Consider the following 20,129-nt stretch of genomic DNA (forward strand, 5'->3'; position numbering starts at 1 on the left):
AGCCGCTCCTGCACAACCTTGGCTCCCAGTCTCCCTCCTGCAGGCCACACCTCCCCACTGAGCTCCAGACCCCACCAACGCTGCCCCCTGTCACGCCCACCTGAGGGATGCTCAGGGTCTACCCCCAGGCCTGGTTGACCTCTCCCCGAGCCCTGGGCAGCTCACCAGTCACAGGTCTCCTCCCACAGCCTCACCCCTGCCCTCTCCAGCTGTGCTCAGCTGGGATGCCCCTGCATGGATCACCCCTCCATGCCTACATTTCCAGTGAACTGAACGCCGGAGGATGGACTTGCCAACCACGGGACTAAGGTCAGCCAGCACCTCCGCTGTGAAGCCGGCCTTGATTACCCCTCTGCTGGAGTTCTGTTTCTCCTATGACACATGTCACATTACTGGACGCTGATTACACCTCAGCGTCTCCCAGGCGGAGGTCATATCAGATCCTTGTTAACATCTCTGACACCTTCTACAATGCTGGCTCATTACAAGATCCTTTAAAAACAGGTGCAGCGAATGAATGAATGAATGAATGAGTGAGTGAACGTGCCAACACTTGCTCTGGTGCCTGTGCCAGCACCCCCAGCGCCTCCAGGGGTCCCAGAGTCTCCATCTCCACTCCTCTCGGCTGGCCCTCTGCCTGCTGCCCATCGCACAACTGGACGGCCCCCTGCACCATCGGAAAGCCAGAGCTCAGGAAATGCAAGTGAATCTGAGAAGCTTCCAGAACCAAAGCTCAGTAAGATTCTGTGCTGGTGGGAGGGCCTGAAAGCAAGGTAGCAGCTATTTATAGCGCCCACCCCTCCATGCCGGCTACCGAGGTGACTGAGAGCTGGCTGGGCCCGGAACATGGACACCACCTCTGTGCCTGTTTCCTCCTGTGCACAACGGAAGTAACACGGCCCGCCACACCAGCCTCGAGGGCCGTGAGACAGTTGGAAGAGACGGCACACACCGGAAGTGTCTTGTAAACCGCAATGGGCTGCGCCAAACCCAGGCCAGGCCAGTTACCCCTAGTGTGAACCCATACGGCATTGATGCTTTCTTGTGGGAGGGGAGGGGGTACCTGATGGAGAGGATGCCGTCGGCCACCTGGGCCACGTCTTGCTGTGAGACCAAGGACTTGTCGAGAATCCCTTGGATCTGTTCAATCCTGCTCTTGGCGTCCAGAATCTGGGAGGCCAGGCCATGGTCCTCCAGGCCCGGCCTTGACCCCAGGCTGGCGGTGGTGTTGCGGAGTCTGCCCAGGCGCAGGGCCTGCTCCTGGAGGTCCGCGTCGTAGGTGTGGAAGCAAGGGTGGCAGGCCACACACACCGGGTGGCGGTCGCAGTAGCCTCGCTGGCACTGGTCACAGCGCTGCCCAGTCAAGCCAGGGCGGCAGAGGCACCGGCCAGAGACTTTGTCACAGCCTGGGCCCTCGGTCCCCCGGAAGTCACAGTCACAGGCTAGGGCCAGGGGAGACGAGAGTCAGGGAGGAGATGAGAAGACACAGGGGCCCTGAAGATGAGGTGTGACTTGAGGGTCCTTGTGCATAGCCCAGAATAAGGTTCTGTTCCAGCCAGCATCCGAGCAAGCACCCAGCACCTCCCATGGCCCTGGACTGCAGGCTCAGGTCAGCTCTCACTTTCCCATTTTTATGGACAAGGTGACTCTGGCACAGGGGCTGAGCCCCACCTGCCTCCTCTCCAGGACCAGTGAGGCAGGGGCGGGGCTGAGGCCGACAGTGGGTATGGGCTGTTGTGGCCACGGTCACACCGAACCCTGGCAAATGGAGCTCCCCTCCAGGCACTCGCTTTACCCTCTCTGCCACTGTTTCCGGAAAACGCCCTTTCTCTGGGAAGTGAAGGGCAGGGCAGGCGTCTTGTAGACATGGTGTGGGGTCCACTCTGGGAGCTGCCCAGGTCCCATGGTGCACGTCAGCACGGGGTGTCCTCCTGCCCTGCACGCGCCCATGGGCCCGTCCCAGGCCCCTCCACCCCGGACGGAACACCCACGCACCTCGGCATCCCGTGGCCGCGTCTCCGTGCGTCCGGTCCGGACACTGGCGAATGGCTGCAGCGCTGCACGTCAGGCCGTCGAACCCTTCTCGGCAGGGGCACTGCCCTGTGAACTGGGTGGCAGACAGAGCTGTCAGGGGCCCTTCCTTCCGGGGCTCCGCCTTGCACAGCTGTTGGGAGCTGTGTGTGCAGAATCCAGGCTCACAAAGCCCCTGTGCCCCCCGGAACAAGCCCCCAAGCCAAGGCCTGGAGTGGCCCCGTAGGAGGTGTGGCAGACAGGGCATTGGCGAAGGCCAAGAGACACGGAGCAGGGATGGGCATTTGGTGGCCTCCCCAATGGGGCATGGGGCCCAGCAGGTAGGGACCCCCTCCCGCACCTGGTTGCACTGCAGGCTGAGCGCATGGCGCAGGTCACAGGCACACGGTTCGCAGCCCCGGCCGCTGGCCAGCTTCCAGTGGTTGGGAGCACACTGGTCACACTTGGGGCCCACCACGTTAGGCAGACACAGGCAGCGCCCACTCTCCTCGTCACATGGCATGTCCCGCCGGGACCCCAGGATGCTACAGTCACAGCCTGCGGGGCGGAGGGCTGCTGAGCTCACAGAAACCCACACCCAGGGGACTCACATCCAGGGAAGGGCCCAGACTGGAAAAGCACCGGGCAGGGCCACTCCCTGCAGATAGCACGGCTGACTCACGGCCGCTGCGCCTTCCCACTCGCTCCAGCCACCTGGCGGCTTGGCCACCCGCCTGCCCTGCCTCCCTCGGGCTGACTCAGCCCAACCTTGCAACCCCGGCCTGTGCTGCCACCTGCTGGAGGCCAGGGCACAGCACCTGGCGCCACAGAAGATAGAAGGGAGACCAGGCCACCGCAGGCACGTCCCCACCGCCTGCCTAACGCAGAATGGGATGTAGAGCCCAGAGGTCAGTCAGCGTCTCCGCCCTCCCCATGCCCTGCCCGGCCAGGTCCCCAACTCACGGTGGCAGCCCTGCGGGTTGGTGTGGGTGAGTCCGGTGAAACCTGGCTTGCACAGGTCACAGCGCTCTCCCTGCACGTGCTCTTTGCACACACACTGCCCTGTGGCTGGGTCACAGGGGGCCCCTGGCACAGCCCCATCCGGGTCACACTCGCAGGCTGAGAACAAAGCGGTGAGAACAAAGAGAAGCAGAGAGCTCAGAGCAGATTCTAGGAGCCAGGCTGCCTGGTTCAAATTCTGATTGTGTCCTGGGCTTTCAGTCTTAACAGCTTAACCTGGTTAGGGTACTTGGCCATGCTGTGCCTCTGTGTTCTTCATCTGTGAAATGGGACAATAATAAAGGCTTCTCCTGGGGAGCAGTGTAAGAGCAGCAGGTGGAACAGTCCTTGGCAAGTGTTCAGGACTGTAGGAGTATGCTTGCTGTTGTTACTTACTGAGCAAACGCTCTGTGCCAAGGGCTGGGCTGGGCACTGTCACTCGCTACCTTATTAGTCCTCACACAACCCTGCAAGGTGGGGATTGCTAGTCTCAGCTTACTGACGAGGAAACCGGGACTTAGGATGTTAAAGAACTTACTCAAGATCACTCTACAGAGAAGTGCCAGGAACAGGCCAAGGTCAAGTCTGTCTCAGTCCTTCCGTCACAACGCAATACCAACAGGAAGTGACCCTGCCTTCCCCAAACCCACTCCCTGGCCTCTCACCCCTTTCACAATAGAAGTCTCTCTCTCTCTCTCTCTCTCTCCCTCTCTCTCCCTCCCTCCCTCCCTCCCTCCCTCCCTCCCTCTGACAGGCAGAGTAGACAGTGACAGAGAGAGACAGAGAGAAAGGTCTTCCTTTGCCGTTGGTTCACCCTCCAATGGCCGCTGCGGCCAGCGCACTGTGCTGATCCAAAGCCAGGAGCCAGGTGCTTCCTCCTGGTCTCCCATGGGGTGCAGGGCCCAAGGGCCTGGAACATCCTCCACTGCCTTCCCGGGCCACAGCAGAGAGCTGGACTGGAAGAGGGGCAACAGGGACAGAATCCGGCGCCCTGACCGGGACTAGAACCCAGGGTGCCGGCACCGCAGGCGGAGGATTAGCCTATTGAGCCGCAGCGCCGGCCTAGAAGCCTCTCTTAACCAGGAAGCGTTTCCCGATTAGGCCACCAGGCACACTGCTCCCGTCTTGTCTGCTCTCTCCTCTGTGCACTCCATTGCCCTTGCGGGAGTGTGACGCCACCTCTGGGCATTCGGTTCACGTGCGTGTTTACGTGACAGAGAGTCTCTGAGCAGCAGTAACTGGCCAGTCTGAGGCAGGCATTTAGCCTAGTGGTTAAGACACCAGTGAGGAGACCCACGTGCCATCTCAGAGTACCTGGGGTCAGTGCCTGGCTCCAGCTTCTAGCTCCAGGTTCCTGCTAATTCACACCCTAGGAGGCAGCAGTGTCAACTCAAGTCATTGGGTTCCTGCCACTCATGTGTGAGGCCCGGACTGAGGTCCTGGCTCCTGGCTTTAAGCAATCGGACATTTGGGGAGAGAACCAGTGGGTTGGAGCTTTTTCCCTCTGTCTCTCTGCCTCTCAAATCAATAAGTTACACATACATTTTTAAAAAAACAATAATTTTCCAGGCATTGTGCTAGTATCAGAAGATATAAGAGATACTCTTAGTGTTAAGGAAAATAGAAAAATAAGTAGCAAACCACACCCCAACACAGTAGAGGCAATATTCAAAGACACTTCAAAAAGTTTGTGGAAAAATAGAATGAGAAGGTAAGTTTACCTAGGTGCAAAAACCATTTGAAATCCATGCATAGTTTTGTTGAAAATCCACATTTGCCATCAACGTCTTGGAGAGTCTCATACAAAGAGCCCTCCTCCTGGCTTTTGTGGGCGTGCTCTTTCTGTTACCAGGCAGAGCGTGCGCTCTCTGAGGGCAGGAAGTGTGTACTATGTTTGATTTTTCTCTCTTCTGTGCTCAAAGTAAGGACTAACTGTTGACTGACTGACTGATCAACGGTGCAGAGAGGTTAACCGACTTGCCCTGTAGTGCACAGCTAAATCAAAACAACTTGTGCAAGTCCTGACCCGCCACCAAGCCTTGATGCTCCCTGAGGGCTTTGTATCCCCAGGGACGTGGGGTCTGCTGTGGCCAGAGCAGGCGAGGCCCAATGGGTGAGTGACACCTGGGTCCCCAGGTCCCCTACTCACGGATACAGGTCTCCTGGATGGGTGCGCCTGGACGTCGGTTCCGGAAATAGTGCAGCTGGCACCGCTCACAGTTCTGACCCTCGGTGTGGTCCCGACAATTGTCACACACACCTCCCCGTGTGCCCTGGCTGGCGGCAAACACAGCTGGGTCGAAGTGACATGTCTCTGAGTGCCCGTTGCAGTCGCACCCTGGAAAAGGAGAGTGCCCACGGTGACAAGTGCCTGGTGCCATCGCCATCCACAGAGCTCAGTCCACAGTAGCACATAGGCAGCTCTAACAGCTCTGCAGGACGCTCAGGGCAGGGAGGTGGGGAAACTGAGGCCCAGGGAGGCCTGCCTAACTTATTAAAGGTTACACGACCCGTAAGGAGGCAGAGCAGAGTGACAGCACAAGCCTCCTGGCTCCCAGTGTGGGGAGGAATCCACGATTGGTGGCCAGGTTGGGTCAGCGAGCCCTGCAAATGGCTCTGCCCAACCCTCCCACCACCGCATAGACCTCCTGCTGGCCCACAGCCTCTCTCTAGGCTGGGAATCCCTGGTTCCTTCATTTTTGCAGGCAGAGACCTTGGCTCCAGGGGACAATCTGAGGCAGGAAAAGTGACAGTAGGGAACCAGGTATGTCCTAAACAGGGTAAGGCACCTGGAGGGACAAGAAGAGGCTCTGAGGACACTGTGAAAGGGACCAAGCCTTGGTGTCTCCATGCCTGGCTGGGAGGAAGTGTCCTCCCTGCATCCCTACAGAGCCAGGAGAGCGTCCAGGGCAAACCAGCTTAGACTTAAATAACAAAGAACAGATGCTCTCTGTGTCCCAGGTGAGGTCCCTGAGGCCCAGCAGGGCTAGCTCCTGACCCAGCCCCTGCAGGGGAGGACAGGGACCCTGGGCTCGTACGCTGGCACACATGGGCGTCCTGGCCATCCGCGGGTCTCCACGGCCGGTTGTTGTAGAAGGGTGCGCAGCGCTCACAGTTGGGGCCGGCAGTGTTGTGCTGGCAGACGCAGACGTCGTGGACCTGAGAGAGGACAACCTTTTGTCATCAGGAACAATTCACCGAGGCAGACTCCCAGGATGGATTTGTGCCCCTCCCCTTCTGTCCCTGCCGCCCACCACTCGGGGCTGGGCCCAGGCATCAGCCTCACCAGAACCTTCGCCCTAACCACTCCAGACTTCACCCAGCTCCTGGGACACTCCCAAGGACCAGCTGCCTACCCTTGCTTCTGCGTGTGCACGACCACAGGTCCTGGTGTGCACCCACTGTTACCCCCGCGAGGGCTTCACAAGTTCATTCTGAGCACTCGGACGCCCGGAGGATGGCCAGGGCCAGGCAGCTCCTGGAAGGTGCTCCCACATCCTTGGTGAACCGTGGTTGTAGCAGCTGGCAGCCCTCTGGGAAACTACCTTCCAGCAATCTATGACTGCAGTTGTCTGGCGCAAGGGATGCTTACGACGAACTGCTACCGGACTCATGGAAGCATAAAAAATAGAATAGCTATTGTGTGCTAACTGCCTTCCAAATTAGGCCTAACACCCTCAGCATGGCACTTGAGGACGTGCACCATGTTCACTCTGTTCTTGTCTTGCCAATAGCACAGCAAGCGAAACTTCTAGCACGTACCCTCCTTTTCCCCATCTTTCGGCCTTTTATGGATGTGTATCCTCCAGCTTGGAGTTCCCTTCTCTCTGTGTTCACTAGCACAGGCTTGCCCAGTGAGCTCCAGCCAAAATGGTGCCTCCTTCCTAAGGCTCCGGGGCCCTCTAATTCCATAGATCCTGTACTTCAGGGAGTTCTTAAAATACCCAGGCCCAATTCAATGTGAGTCTCGGGGGTCCAGGTCCAAGCATCGGCACCCTATAAAAGTGGTAATGCACTGTGCAGCCAGATCTGCAAAGCACCAGGCTGAGGCTCTCTCCTTCCTCCACATCCCTCTTGGGCCAGCTTTGGGCTCTTGTCATCATCTTACGAGCCCCCATAGATCTCACATTCCCTGAGCTGGCCTCCCTCTGGCCTCCTCTGCAGCCCAGGGCAGGAGCTGGCCCAGAATTGGAAAGAACAGAGTGGACTGATGCTCCTCGGACCTGCTTCCCCCTCCCAGCCTACTTGATGTGACTTCCAGCAGATACCACGCTCCCGCCTGATGAGAACACGGTGACGCCCTGGAAGGGGAGATGATAGGACTCTCTGCTTCTCTGCCCTGGGGTCCCTGTGCTCTCCTCTTGGATCTCATGCTTGGTTTCACAGAGAAATCTCCCAAGCAGCTTATTCAACCGGAACTCATCAAAGCCCGCCCCTGCCGAACAGGAGTCCTGGTCTGGGGTGGACTTGGCATCTGTACTAAGCACGGTTGGCTTGTCCTGCCCCATATCTCACCACTCGGTGGGATGAGGATCCCTTGACCAGTGACGCCCAAGGGAGAGCATCAGAGCCATGTGCAGTGTCACAGCCAAAGCTAACATCAGAGCATCTGATGTTAGTTTTTTGTAGCTCTCAGTAAAATATATGGTATAACAATATATTTGCATATTTGAATAATAGTTTGCATATTCTGGTAATATGTAGCCAGGGCTTCTTGAGCTCCCCCTGATACCCACACATATATTTACATGTAACCGAAAATTAAAACCATCCCAAAGTGTGAAGCAAGCCTCAGAAGTACTACAGAATTTGGACTTTAAAAAGGAGACTTACTTGGATTCTTTCCTATTGCTGCTGAAATACTGCATACCCAATTGTGCCCTCCCTGCAGTACGGCAGCCCCAAGAAGTCCTCCATCTGGCGTGCCCTGCCCATCCCACCCTAGGCTGTCACCTGCACGGTGGTAGAAGGGCCAGCAGGGGCTCCAGGCCTGGGGAGGCAGCGGTCAGCATGGCCGTGACAGAAGCAGCTCCCGTGCAGCCGCAGCTGGGAGACTGCGAAGTAGGCGCTGGGGGGGTGGTAGCCCCTCTGGGGGACGGGGGCCAGCTGGGTGAAGTTGATTCTCAAGTTTGTGATGTCCCCTAGCTCTGATAGGGCGGAAGACAAGGTGGGGAGGGTTGGGAGAGAGAAAATAAAAAAGTTAGTGGCAAACAGAGGCCCCTAGGGCAGGGTGGATAAGCAGAGCCTGGTCCTACGACCCCTCTTTCCTGCACCAAGGCCCTTCCTCCCCAGCCCTCAACCTTCCACAGCAACCCACACACACTACCTCTGTGGGGTAAGCAGGGTGAGGAGTAAGTCCCCTGGGCAGTTACAGGTTGGGCCTGGGTCCTAACTTGTTTTGTTCCCACCTAGAGTCCCACAGCAACAGGAGGAGTCACGCCACACTGACCTTGGATTTTTTGACTTTGAGTTGCTGGAATCGCAGACGCTAAATCCATCAGGTTAAGATGGACCTAGAGAGGGAGGGGGTGGGGAAGAAGTGAGGAAGAGGGAACCAGTGTACCCCAGGCTCAGAGGAAGCCATCCTGTCAGACTCTGAGGTGCTTCCCGCCTACATCCTGAGAAAGAGCCAATGGCGGGGAGGCTGGGGGAGCGAGATGACCGCTGGCTCTGCCTGCATGCGTGTGTGTGTGTATGTGTGTGTGCATGTGTGCATGGGTGTGGTTGCAACCTCTCCTCTCCAGCTGGAATCTAGATACCCAAGACTTTCCTGATTTGTCTGGGTCAGAAACGAAGGAAAGAGAAGTCATCATGAGAGTGGAGACACATTTTTCAGTGACCCAGGATGAATGAAAAGGCCCCGGAACCAAGCATGCGAGGAGGCAGGGACTGCAGCGCTCTGGACAACCCCAATTCCAACTCTGCTTTGTCTTTGTAATAAAAACCACTCACTGTCTGAGACTTCATCTGCGGGTTACAGGGAAAGTTTGCATGTCGGCCCTCCATGGACCAGGAACACCCAGATGACATAGATGTGGATGAGGATAGGGCCAAAGAGAGCTGTTAAGCCCAAAGGAAAGAGGTGCACCGCTCACAGGGAAGGCACCACCCTGAGCTCCGGGTCCCCACGAGAGCAGCTCTGGGTGCGCCTGTGTCTCAGCCAGGAGAAGGAGGCGGGGAGGGGGAAGGCGGTTCAGAAAGCAATGAGGGAACCCGACTCAAGCGGGGGGCCCTGGGGGGACACACTCCAGGTGTTTCCAGAGACAGGTTCTCATCTTTCGCTCAGGGTTCCAGTGCAGGTGGCCCAGAGCTCCGTGTTATACCTGAATTTTCCCCGAGGGCTAGGACTGGGCAAGATGAACGGATTAAACTGGGAAAGGTCATTTTCATCTTCGGGCCTACCCAGGTGAAACGGAATTTGTGTCATTTGCTGATTTGCCTCTCAGTAGCCATCCCAAAGTTCTTGACCTTGGAGAACCCACTCTACTACAGAAATATGCCAATGACCGTGGTGGAGGAGATTACGGAAGAGGGCAGGTTGGTAACCAAGTGGCCTCGAGATGTCTCTGAAATGCTTCCCCCAAGCAGCAAGGAGCAGGGGCAGCACATGTTTTGAGAAAGACCAGAGGAGTCATCATTGGGTCGTCATCATTGAGTCAGCAAGGAGAGCTAACCAAGGATGTTCTCAACCCTCACCGTAGGACCTTGGGGAAATCTCCATGCGCTACTTTTCACACTCCCCCTACTCACCTTCCCCCCATTTAGGTGCCCATTTGGTCTCTGGGGCAGGGGCTGGCACCGAACATCCTGCCAGCTCTGAGGCTGGCCCTGGCGGACCCGGGGGAAAGCGGAGGTGCAGTCGGTAGCCAGGTACTGGTACACCTGCCAGGTCTTGCCAAAGTCAGAGGAGCGCTCGATCAGCAGGCCCGCAGGCATGGGTCCCTGCAGAGACACGGGCAGGGAGGAGTCTGAGTGACTGAAGGGAGGGAGGGCACTGGTGTTGTGCCCCACAGACACACAGTCACAGAAAGGGATTCTCCAAGGAAGGAGGGGGAAAGGGGTCCCAGCAGGACCACGTGGCTCAAGAGCATCCAGGTCCAAGCATCCTGGCAACTTGCAGGCCACAGTGGACTCTCCCCAGGGGAACGGTGGATAGTAATAGAAAGGAGATCTTCATTTCAGAAGGAGTGACCGCAGGCTCAGGCTACCACTAGGGCCAGCCAGGAAATTCGCTTGCTTCTGCACTTCCCAGTCAACCATTTTGGCCCCTGCTAGCCCCAGGTTCTGTCCCCTCCCCTGCCCTCCTTTCCTTTCCTCTCCTCTCCCCTCCCTTCCCCTTCTCTCTCTCTCTCTCTCTCTCAAACTGCCATGGCCATACTTTAGGCCATGGTCTTGTTCACCTTGATTTACTGTCACAGCTTGGACCCCACCCTCTTTAAAAGAAAACAAAAAACAAAAAAAACAAACACCACAGTGTTTATTTCTGTTAGAATGTCAAAGAGAGACAAAAAGAAATATTCTATCCCCAGTTCACTCCCCCAAATACCTACAGTATCTGGGGCTGGGCTAGGCTGAAACCAGGAGCCAGGAACTCAATCTGGGCCTCCCGTGTGGCTGACAGGGACCCAAGTACCTGAGCCATCACCTGCTGCCCCCCAAAGTGTACATCTGTAGGAAGTCCGAACCAGGAGCAAAGCCAGGACATGAACCCAGGTACTCCAATATAGGATTGGTCGTCCCACGCAGGATCTTCATTGTCGCACCAATCTCACAGACTGGAACTCTTGGACAGCCTCTATCTGAACCCCCAAGTCACTCTCCCCACTGCACAAGAGAGATCTTCCTGAATGGTGATCTGAGACCACAAGACCCTTCAGTGCATCTGCATTGATAGAAAAATAAAATGCAGGCTCCTTAACCCAACCCTTGTGTCTCTGTCTACTCCATCAGTGATTTCATCCATTTCTGATGGCTTTCAATCCTGGGGGCAGGCACTTGGTACAGCAACTAAGTCATCACTTGGGATGCCCACATCCCATATCGGAATATTTTGTTCAAGTCCTGGCTCCTCTACTTCTGAGCCAGCTTCCTGCTAGTGTGCAACCTGGGAGGCATCAGATGATGGCTCAAGTACTTGGGTCCCTGCCACTGACATGGGAGATCCAGATGGAGTTCTGGGCCTCTAGATTTGGCCTGGCCTAACCCTAGCTGTAGTGGGCATTTGGGGAGTGAAACAACATATGGAAGATGAATCTCTCTCTCCTCCCGACCCCTTTCAAATAAAATGAAAATAAATCAGTAAATAAATAAACAAATAAAATTTTGTAAATGCGATCTTGATGGTGATGGCTGCCAGGCTGGACCACTGCCTTGAGCTACAGGTTCATAAACCCAATCTCCAAAACAGGTCCTGACTCTACCCACCTTCAGTAACAGCCCCTACCCCACATGCTAGTAGGTTCCACCTGATTTTTCTACACCCACTCTGACCTTGGTAATGGTCACGCCTGCCACAACACAGAGATAGCCTTCTTTTTAAAACATTACAAGGTTGTTCCACTCCTCTGCTTAAAAAAAAAAAAAAATCCCTTCAACCCACTATTCTTGATTACAATCTGAACCTCTGCTCATGAGTGAAGACCCTTGCACATCCCGGGCCCTGACTACCGCTCACTTCATCTCTGCAAGTCTCAAACCATCCCAGGCGCACAATCTTGGTGCCTGCTCTCCTTCTGCCCAGAACACCCCTCCCTGCTGGGCTTCTTCCCATGTGCTGCTCCCGGTTGGAACCCCACTTGCTCCTGGAGACCTTATTACCCCTCTTCACCGAGCATCCCTCTGCCCACACCCCCTGCACTGTCTCCTCCTCTGCCACCCTGCCTGTTTCCTTCAGAAGCACCCCCACAATTATTTACAGTTAGTTTCTTGCTCTGTATTCTTCTCTCACCAGACCAGGAGTTCTCAACCTCAGCACTGTTGAGATCTTGAGTTGGGTCATTCTGAGTCAAAAGGTCTGCCCTAGGCATTGTCCAACGGCTAGCAGTGTCCCTAACCTCTACCCACCAAAGGTCAAGAGCATACAGTCAAAAACATCTCCAGAAATTGCCAGTTATCCCCTGGGGAAGGAAAGGGCAAGTTCTTCCTTGGTTGGGACCTGGTGCTATAGACTGTGGACACCCTTGTTTGTCTGGTTCACAGCTATACAGAAGAAGCATCTAGCACATGGAGGTACTAGGACACTCTTGTTGGATGAATGGTAAATCTTGAGTCAGCTCCCCTACCCCATTTGTGCTCTCCCCAGTCTGCAGCCCTCTATGTCCCAACACCATAAACACCTCTCACCCTCCTGGCTGCCTTCCCTCGCCCGTCCCCAGCCAGACGCCTTCTTGACACCTCCTCCTCCTGGTCCCTTCCTATTTGCCCTTCACCTGGTCGACACTGGTCTCTGAAGGTTTACCTTCCCCTAGGTGCATTCTCTGCGGCCCTCACCCCCTGCCAAGGCAGACCAAGCTAGACGCTCCCTTTTAAGCTCCCCTTCTCGCCAGTGTCCCAGCACCCACCAAGCTCTCTCCCTGCCGGTTCCCTGTCTGTCTTCCCTACTTACAGCAGAAGCAGCTCGAGGACTGCGATTTAGTCTTATTCATCTTCCTGTCCCTAACACATGGCACCAAGCCTACCATGTAATCAGTATTCAGTGTGAGGACATGTCACCAGTTTCATGGAAAATGAAATTAAAAGATAAGTTTATTTTGGTACAAAAAAAGATTTGAAGCCCATGTATGTTTTTTGCATAATACACACATTTTCCATGAGCTTTCTGAGTACCCCTCATATGTATGTGGTGAGACTTGACAAATACATGAATGAGTGATAATACAGCAATGAGACACCTAACACGGCCATCCAAATGGACGTCGCCCTTCACAGTTGTCACCTTTAGAGACTGGGCATTCATTCAAATGACGCTGTCATTTCTCAAAATACTTTTGACCTTTCCTTGGGGCAAGGCTCTTCGAGCCAACTTCCTCGGTCATGTAAAAAATGAAGTCCTATTGCTTTCTCTTCTCAGTTCGTTTTAACTCCCGAAAAATCATACCGCTATTCCTGATCATCTCATCTCATCAACCAAATTTGATCTTTGTATATTTGACTATTTCTGTACCAAGAACCAAATCAAATCTTCTCAATGATCTCACTGATGAATTAAAATGTTCCCTCCAAAGGAGCATCTCAGGAAGCTAGCCAAAGAGCAGACTCCAAATGTAGTCTGAGAAGTGAAGGCGCTGAATGAGTGATGGCCAGCCAGAAAGCTGCTCCAAGGGAGTGTCCTTTCACATGGAAGGGTGAGTTCTGGGCTGTTTGTTAATCTCAATCTCATATGCAAAGGTATTAAAACAGAGAATACCAAGAATAAACAACTATGTAATAAGCAACCGGCCCAGTGGAACTGACACTTGGCAGAGCTGAATTAATTAAATGGGCTGACAGCAAGAGACACAGAGAAGAGGAGGACACACAACCACTGCATGACTGAGACAGGGAGCCTGCAGGTGCCACAGCTCTCCCTCTGCTGCTACCACAGCACAGGCTCATGATGAGCTGCCCCAGCCTGGGATGGGGGCTCAGCCAGCACACGGCGCCACCACCCCCCACCTGGAGAGACAAGACCACTCCATGGCTGTAAGCCCACATGGCTCAGGGTCCTCTCTCCCACCCACCACCATTCCCAGGAAGCACACCTTAAAATCCATCATGATGTCCTGGAGCTGCAGTCTGCTGTCCAGGTCCAGCTGCAGGGAGACGGGGCTCACATCTGGAAGGACAGAGAATGGGGACTTTAGGATGTGGACCTCCCACTTTCCCAGCCCCGAAGACTAGTCTGGGATTAGCCAAGCTGCCTATTAGAAAAGACTGGTACCAGTATGTTCTGCTTACCTATGCTGGATTCTATCTGCTCTTGGCCATATTTCCTTCCCACCACCACCTGATGCCTTGCATACCACAGTTGTCTACTGGGGACACAGTTCTGTTTCCAAGATCAGTTCCTTCCACAGCCCACCCATTGAGACTGGAGTGAAATAAAGGCATTCCTCTCTTCTCCACCCTCCTCTGAACCTCCCATAAACTCTTCTGCCCACCACATCCAGCAGACACCAAAGACAGAGGCAGAAAGGGTCTGCCTGCCAACCACCCACACCTCGTGGCCATAAGAAATGCCTGAGAACCCCACAGGGCTCCCAAGCACCCTCCACCCACGCCCAAGCTGTGGCGCCTCCACTGGCTTTGGCCCCTGTAGGTGGCAGGCACTCACCGTTCTGTGACTGCCACCAGCGCGCCGGGCCTGAGGACGAAGCCACATTCTCCACCCGGTGGCCGTTGTAGTTGTGAGGCAGCCTGGAGTCGCACTTGCAGCATTTCATCTGCCACTGTGGGAGGGGGAGGCGGCAGCAACTCAGACCCAGGGTCCGGCCGGAACTCCCCCATCTTGTCCTTACAGCTCCAACGACCCTGCCTGCAATCCTGCCACTGGGATGCCCGGATCTCATGAACACACTTGGAAGGATGAATCTCTTAAAGGATGAGTCTCTTAAAGCTATGAGTAGGTTGTCTTTTTGCTAATTCCTTTGTGTCCCTCCTATCCCACGTCAAGTGAATGGTAAATATGGTTGGGGAAGATACCTAGAGTGGCGAAAAGATGGTTTTAATGCATGGCACTGCCTAGAAGACAGACCTGCGAAGAATTCAAAGAGTAAGGAGAAAAAAGTAGAGGAAATTTATATTAATTTACCACCTACTCCGTGCTAGACCCAGGCCAGAACATTTCCTATCTGATTCTGGGATTTCGAGGATTGGAGAGAGCGGACAACACAAGAGGTCAAGGAAAGTGGGGGCTCCCAGGCTAGCTCTGCCACCCTACTTCCTAGGCTCGTGTTTCTCCTCTGTAAATTGAGTGGGGTTGGACCCAGAGCATCATTCATTCTTCCAACAGGTATTTCTTGAGCAAGTACTATGTTCTCCATGCTGCTCTGGCTCTGGAGCTAGCTCAGTGAGCAAAACAAAGACCCTGCCCTCAGGGAGCCGAGACTTTGGATGGCCTTCAGGGCCTTCCAGCACCGATGCCTGGAAGGCGTTAGGCAGGCTCGGTATAACCTACCCACAGGACTGACACTAGCTTCACTGGGGAGGTCCCAGTAAGCCACACACGCACCCAATAAGCCTGGCCCATGTCTTGGAGCAAGACAAGAGACAGAACTCCATAGTCTCCAAGGCAGTACAGAGGTCACCAAGAAATAAAACATGGCTGGAAAGGCCACACGATGCTTGTGCCTATACTTTGTGCCTCTACGTGTGTGCACATGTGCGGATACACACACACACACACACAAAACGTGACCTTGTCCCAGCTGCCTCACGCCTTCTCTGAGTGACCACGATCCCAGAGCCTGTGCCCAGCTTTGAGCACACTGCGTGGGAGCTCCAAATTCACTGGCAAGCAGAGCACGGCTCAGCCGAGAACCCTGCTGCCCCGCAGGTCCTTCTGGGTAGGACAACTGCACCTGCAACACCCCAGGCCTCGGCTCTCCCTCAGCACCACTCAGCAGAGCCCACTAGCAGCTCGGGTGGCTCTCCCAGCTCCTGAAACTCTGTTGGGGCCAGGGTGCTATGTTAGAATTGCTGAGTGGGTTAGCCCAACAGCTCAGTCCCGAGGAGATGCAGTGGGTCTTAGGTTCTAGAAGCTGTCCACCTTACCACCTTACCACCTCACATCTGAGAAAACTCATAGAGCAGAGAGCACAGAAGGGGTGCTCCAGGCCTCTGCCTCCGACCCGACTTCCAGCTCTCACCTTCAATCTGAAATAACAGTCCTAGTTCCTAGGGCTTGGGGTGTCCAAAACTATCGTAACTAATTCTTGGGGTATTTAGTGCTCACATAACGGCTGGCAAAGTGCTGTGTATAAGACAGCACCCACGGCCTACCTCCTCGTTCCTTATCACCGTCTATTTACTTGTCCTGCTATATTTTTCTTTTCTTTTTTTTTTTTCTTAAAGATTTATGTATGTATTTGAAAGGCACAGTGACAAAGACAGTGAGGGAGAGAAGGAGGAGCTGGGGGAGTAGTGGCTATGGCTGCCACTTGAGCAGCTGCATCCTATACTGCGGTGCCAGTCTGAGTCCCAGCCACCCTGCTTCTAATCCTTGTCACCCACAGGGGAGACCTGGAGGGAATTCTAGTCTCCTGGCTTCTGCTTGGTCCAGCCCCCAGCCCTTGTGGCTATTTGAGGAGTGAATCAGCAAGTAGGAGATCTCTTTGTGTCTCTCGGAATCTCCCTCTGTGTCATTCTGCCTTTCAAATAAATAAATCTTTAAGAGGGGGTGGAGGAGGGCCTGGGTGTTATGGTGTGGCAAGTAAAGCCACTGACTGAGACGCTGGCCTCTCACATGGCTGCTAGTTTGTGTCCTGGCTGCTCCACTTCCTATCCAGCTCCTTGCAAACGGCTTGGGAAAAGCAGTGGAAGATGGCCCAAATGTTTGGGCCCCAGCCACTCATGTGGGAGACCTGGATGAAGCTCCTGGCTCCTGGCTTCAGTCTGGCCCAGGCCCAGCCATTGCAGCCATCTGGGGAGTGAACCAGCAGATGGAAGATCTCTCCCCCCCCCACACCTTTCAAAGTAAACAAATAAATCTTTAAAGACAAACAAATAAATCTTTAAAAGAGAGACAGAGATATTCCCCTGCCAACAGTTCACGCCCCAAATGGCTGCAACAGCCAGGGCCAGAGCTGGGTCAAACCAAAACCAGGAGCCTGGAACTCCATCTGGGTCTCCCATGTAGGAGTTAGGTGCTCAAGCTCTCAGGCCGTCTTCAGTGCTTTCCCAGGTGCATTAGGGAAACGGGATTGGAGCAGCTGACGCTCAAACTGGTGACCCGATATGGGTATCACATGATAAAGTGGCAGCTTAACCTGCACCATAACACAAGCTCCCTATATTTTTCTTCACAGCATGTGTCTGTTGCAATATTATGCATTTATTGTCTACTTATTTCTTTGTGTACTGTCTGCCTTCCCCTTGTAAAACACAGACCCCATGAGGACAGCAACTTGCTTTCTATTACCTGGTTTCAATACCACAACACATCAAATCTCACAATCACCCTAAGTGATGAATGGTATTAGTCCCATTTTACAGAAGAGAAAGCCGAGGCACAGGGAAGTGACATACTTTCCCATCAACTGGTCACCAGTGTCAGCACCAGGTAGGGTCCCTTTCCACCCCTTCTCTCCTCTCTGTCCCCCATCTCTCTCCTCCCCTCACCCCCATCCCCAGCCTCTCATTTGCTGGGAAGCCTGTTGAGTGGCAGACCTTAGGGAAGCTTGGTAAAGGGTGACTGTCTCACCCCGTGTCCCCCACGAAGGGCTTGGTTCGACCCTGAAGGTCCCCACAGGTGCAGCCTATGGCAGAGAGAGAGGGCTCAGAAGAAACCTGGCTCTGCGGCTCACTCAGCTCAGTCACCACGGAGACTGGATAGGAGTGTCCGACTGAAATTCCTGGGCACTCCAAATAGTCCTCTCGGAGCGAGAGAAGAGTCTCTCTGGACTTGGCCTCTGCTCCAGGGCCCTATTTTGGTCCCTGGCAGTGAGCATGCCCTTCTGTGCACTCTGCCAGCCTCTCGGGGGTAAACTTTTCCACCAGCCATCCTCTGTCTGCACTCAGCACATGTCCCAAGCGGAGACAAGGGCCAGCTGCCTTCTGGCGGGGGGTGGCCTGTCACCAGAGCTCTCTCCCCGGCTCTGCTGGGAGCCGGTCCCAGCCCTCCCCTGGCCAGCAGTGCCAAAACAAGGCTCTTTCTTTCCCTGGGCCATGGGACAAGGAGCTAGAGGCTGCGGAAATGCCCTTGATACTCCCAAATGACGGAAGGTTATGTAACCATTAAAAACACTGTTTAGAGAAAACATTTTAATTGCATGGGAAAAAATAATTGCATTACAGTGTTTTATGAAAGAAAAGAGTTGGACTTAAACTTGTCTGCACATTGTGATCCCAAATATGGTCCCTTAAAGCAGCAGAAACTCTGTGGAACATGCTGGTATACGAGGTGAAGCCACAGGCGACTGCTGCCTATCACCTGTTGTGACTAACGTGCCTGCACTTCAACCCTGTGCATCTGGGTAATAAGGTTACAGGTGACATTCTTCGTTCTCCGTCACTTTTTAATATGTTTAAACTTTTAGACTTTGAAAGTGTGTTAACTTTGATATTCAATACAATAGACAGTATTATCAAAGGGGAAAAAATACTTAAGAATGTCCAGGGTGGTCAGCCCGGGCTTACTCCCCTGCCTCCTCTCGCGTCTTCCCGGGGATAGTCTGCAGTGCTCCATGGCCTCAGCGCCTTCCTTCCATGTGTGCAGGCACTGATGAGAGATCAGATGGCCTCATGGGCTTAAGGCTACGTGCCGCTTATCATAGTAACATAGCTAAAGGAGGGATTTATCTCAATCCTTAGAGACAGGCTAAACCCACGGGCTTGAGACAGGTATTTTAAGTAGCTCTGCTTGTCAAGCAGCTAGCAGGACGGAGGCCTGAAATAGAGCAGCTTTTGGCAGGAGCCCACACGGAAGACAAGCTGTGAGGTTCCCCAGTCCCTCGGGGCCTCAGTTTCTCCTTCTGTTTCATTTTCATACGTTTGCCGGTAGCACGTGTATAAGTAAGCGTCCAAGCGTGCAAGCATGCATGCGGATGGGCGTGCTTCTCGGTGTGATGCTCTTTCTCTCATGTGTGTTACGTGCTCTGTCGCTCCCAGAGACGGACGCTCTCAGCCGCAGCTGCCTCCTGCTCCGGGGTCACTTGGCCAGTGTCCCCTGGCCAGGCTATCTTAGAGCCACAGCGTTATTATCAATTCAGCCTGTTGGGCTGAAGCCAGTTTGGCTCCTGCTTGCCCTCCAGTTGGAGAGCCTGGGCCTTCTCCCTCGTCCTAGAGCATTCTGGAAGCCCAGCAGTCTGGCCGGAAGATGACCCTCCCAGAGAGCTGAGGGAGGGCAAAGGAGCGAGCAAGAGCCTGCCGGCACCTGAGTCACGGTGGCGAGGGGTAAGAAAGGAAAGCCCACGTGAATGACAGCTCTGTGCCTTTGCAGAGCACAGAGCTAACTCCGGGGTCAGGGGGGATGGAAAACAGGCTTTGGTTCTACACGGCACAGCTTCCTCCCACGAGCTAGCCAGGGGGCCGGCTGTGTCCATCTAAGAGGCTACAGTCAGGGTCATGGCCACAAGCCAGGGCCAAAAGAAAGGAATCCAGGACCTAAACAAAGCAAAACAAAACAAAAATCCAGCTGCCTTCAAGAAAAGACATTTCCTCCATGTCAGCTTGCTCATCGGTAAAATGCAGTGGTTGGATGAGTTAATGAGGTTCTGCCTTGCTCTAACACGTTATCAGGATCCTTCCCTGCTCTGGCTTATCAGAGTTAAAGACACTCTAGGCAAATATACAAAGGAAGAAAGAGGAAAATAAGACACTGGCCAGACACTGTGCTGCAGAAACTCCCCCCACCCCAGCACTGAGAGCAGGGGAAGAGGGCCTTCAAGGTCTTTGAATGTCAAGGCCTCCTGATGCCCCCCCCCCAATCTACAAGCCTCACCATCTCTATGTCAACAGGTGTTGCTGGTCAGGTCAAAAGTCAGGGCCTGCCACAGGTGCTGAGTGGGAGGAGGGCCCCGGTGTTGTAAGCTTCAACTTCATTTCCCTTTTTATTATGAAGCAAAATTTTGACTTAGGCCTTAACTCAGCACAGCCTTTATCTCCACCCAAATCAAGTTCAGAAAGGTCACTTTCTGAAGCTGATTATAGAGATGATGTATACCACACACCCAACAATTACATGGCACCAGCCTCTCTCTGAAGCACTGTACATAAATTATCTCATTTCAAACTCCCAAACCCTCTGGCCAGTGAATTTTGCAAATAGTGGCTATCCCCATTTTACAGGTTAGAAAAGTGAATCTTACAGAAGAAATGCATCCATGCCCACAAAATTAGAAAGGGATGAAGAAGAGATTCTTGCCCCAGGCTGACTCCAATCCATCTTGTGCAACACTGATTCCAGGGTCATGGCAGTCACAAAG

At 54.1% G+C, this 20,129-nt stretch overlaps 1 protein-coding gene across 1 annotated transcript in view; it reads right to left on the reverse strand.

Annotated features, from left to right (window-relative positions):
- The window catches only part of LAMB3 (laminin subunit beta 3), a 39,580-nt gene that overhangs the window by 10,227 nt on the left and 9,224 nt on the right, over nt 1-20,129 (reverse strand). Inside the window, exons 4-14 of the mRNA XM_062211303.1 lie at nt 14,321-14,435; nt 13,749-13,822; nt 9,760-9,951; nt 8,459-8,522; nt 7,963-8,156; nt 6,048-6,168; nt 5,159-5,347; nt 2,974-3,129; nt 2,372-2,568; nt 1,996-2,107; nt 1,064-1,442 (exon numbers count right to left, since the gene is read on the reverse strand). Coding sequence (XP_062067287.1) covers nt 1,064-1,442; nt 1,996-2,107; nt 2,372-2,568; nt 2,974-3,129; nt 5,159-5,347; nt 6,048-6,168; nt 7,963-8,156; nt 8,459-8,522; nt 9,760-9,951; nt 13,749-13,822; nt 14,321-14,435 — 1,793 coding nt within the window. The remainder of the gene's footprint in view (nt 1-1,063; nt 1,443-1,995; nt 2,108-2,371; nt 2,569-2,973; nt 3,130-5,158; nt 5,348-6,047; nt 6,169-7,962; nt 8,157-8,458; nt 8,523-9,759; nt 9,952-13,748; nt 13,823-14,320; nt 14,436-20,129) is intronic.

The sequence above is a fragment of the Lepus europaeus genome, chromosome 14 (assembly GCF_033115175.1).
Source record: "Lepus europaeus isolate LE1 chromosome 14, mLepTim1.pri, whole genome shotgun sequence".
Lineage (NCBI taxonomy): Eukaryota > Metazoa > Chordata > Mammalia > Lagomorpha > Leporidae > Lepus > Lepus europaeus.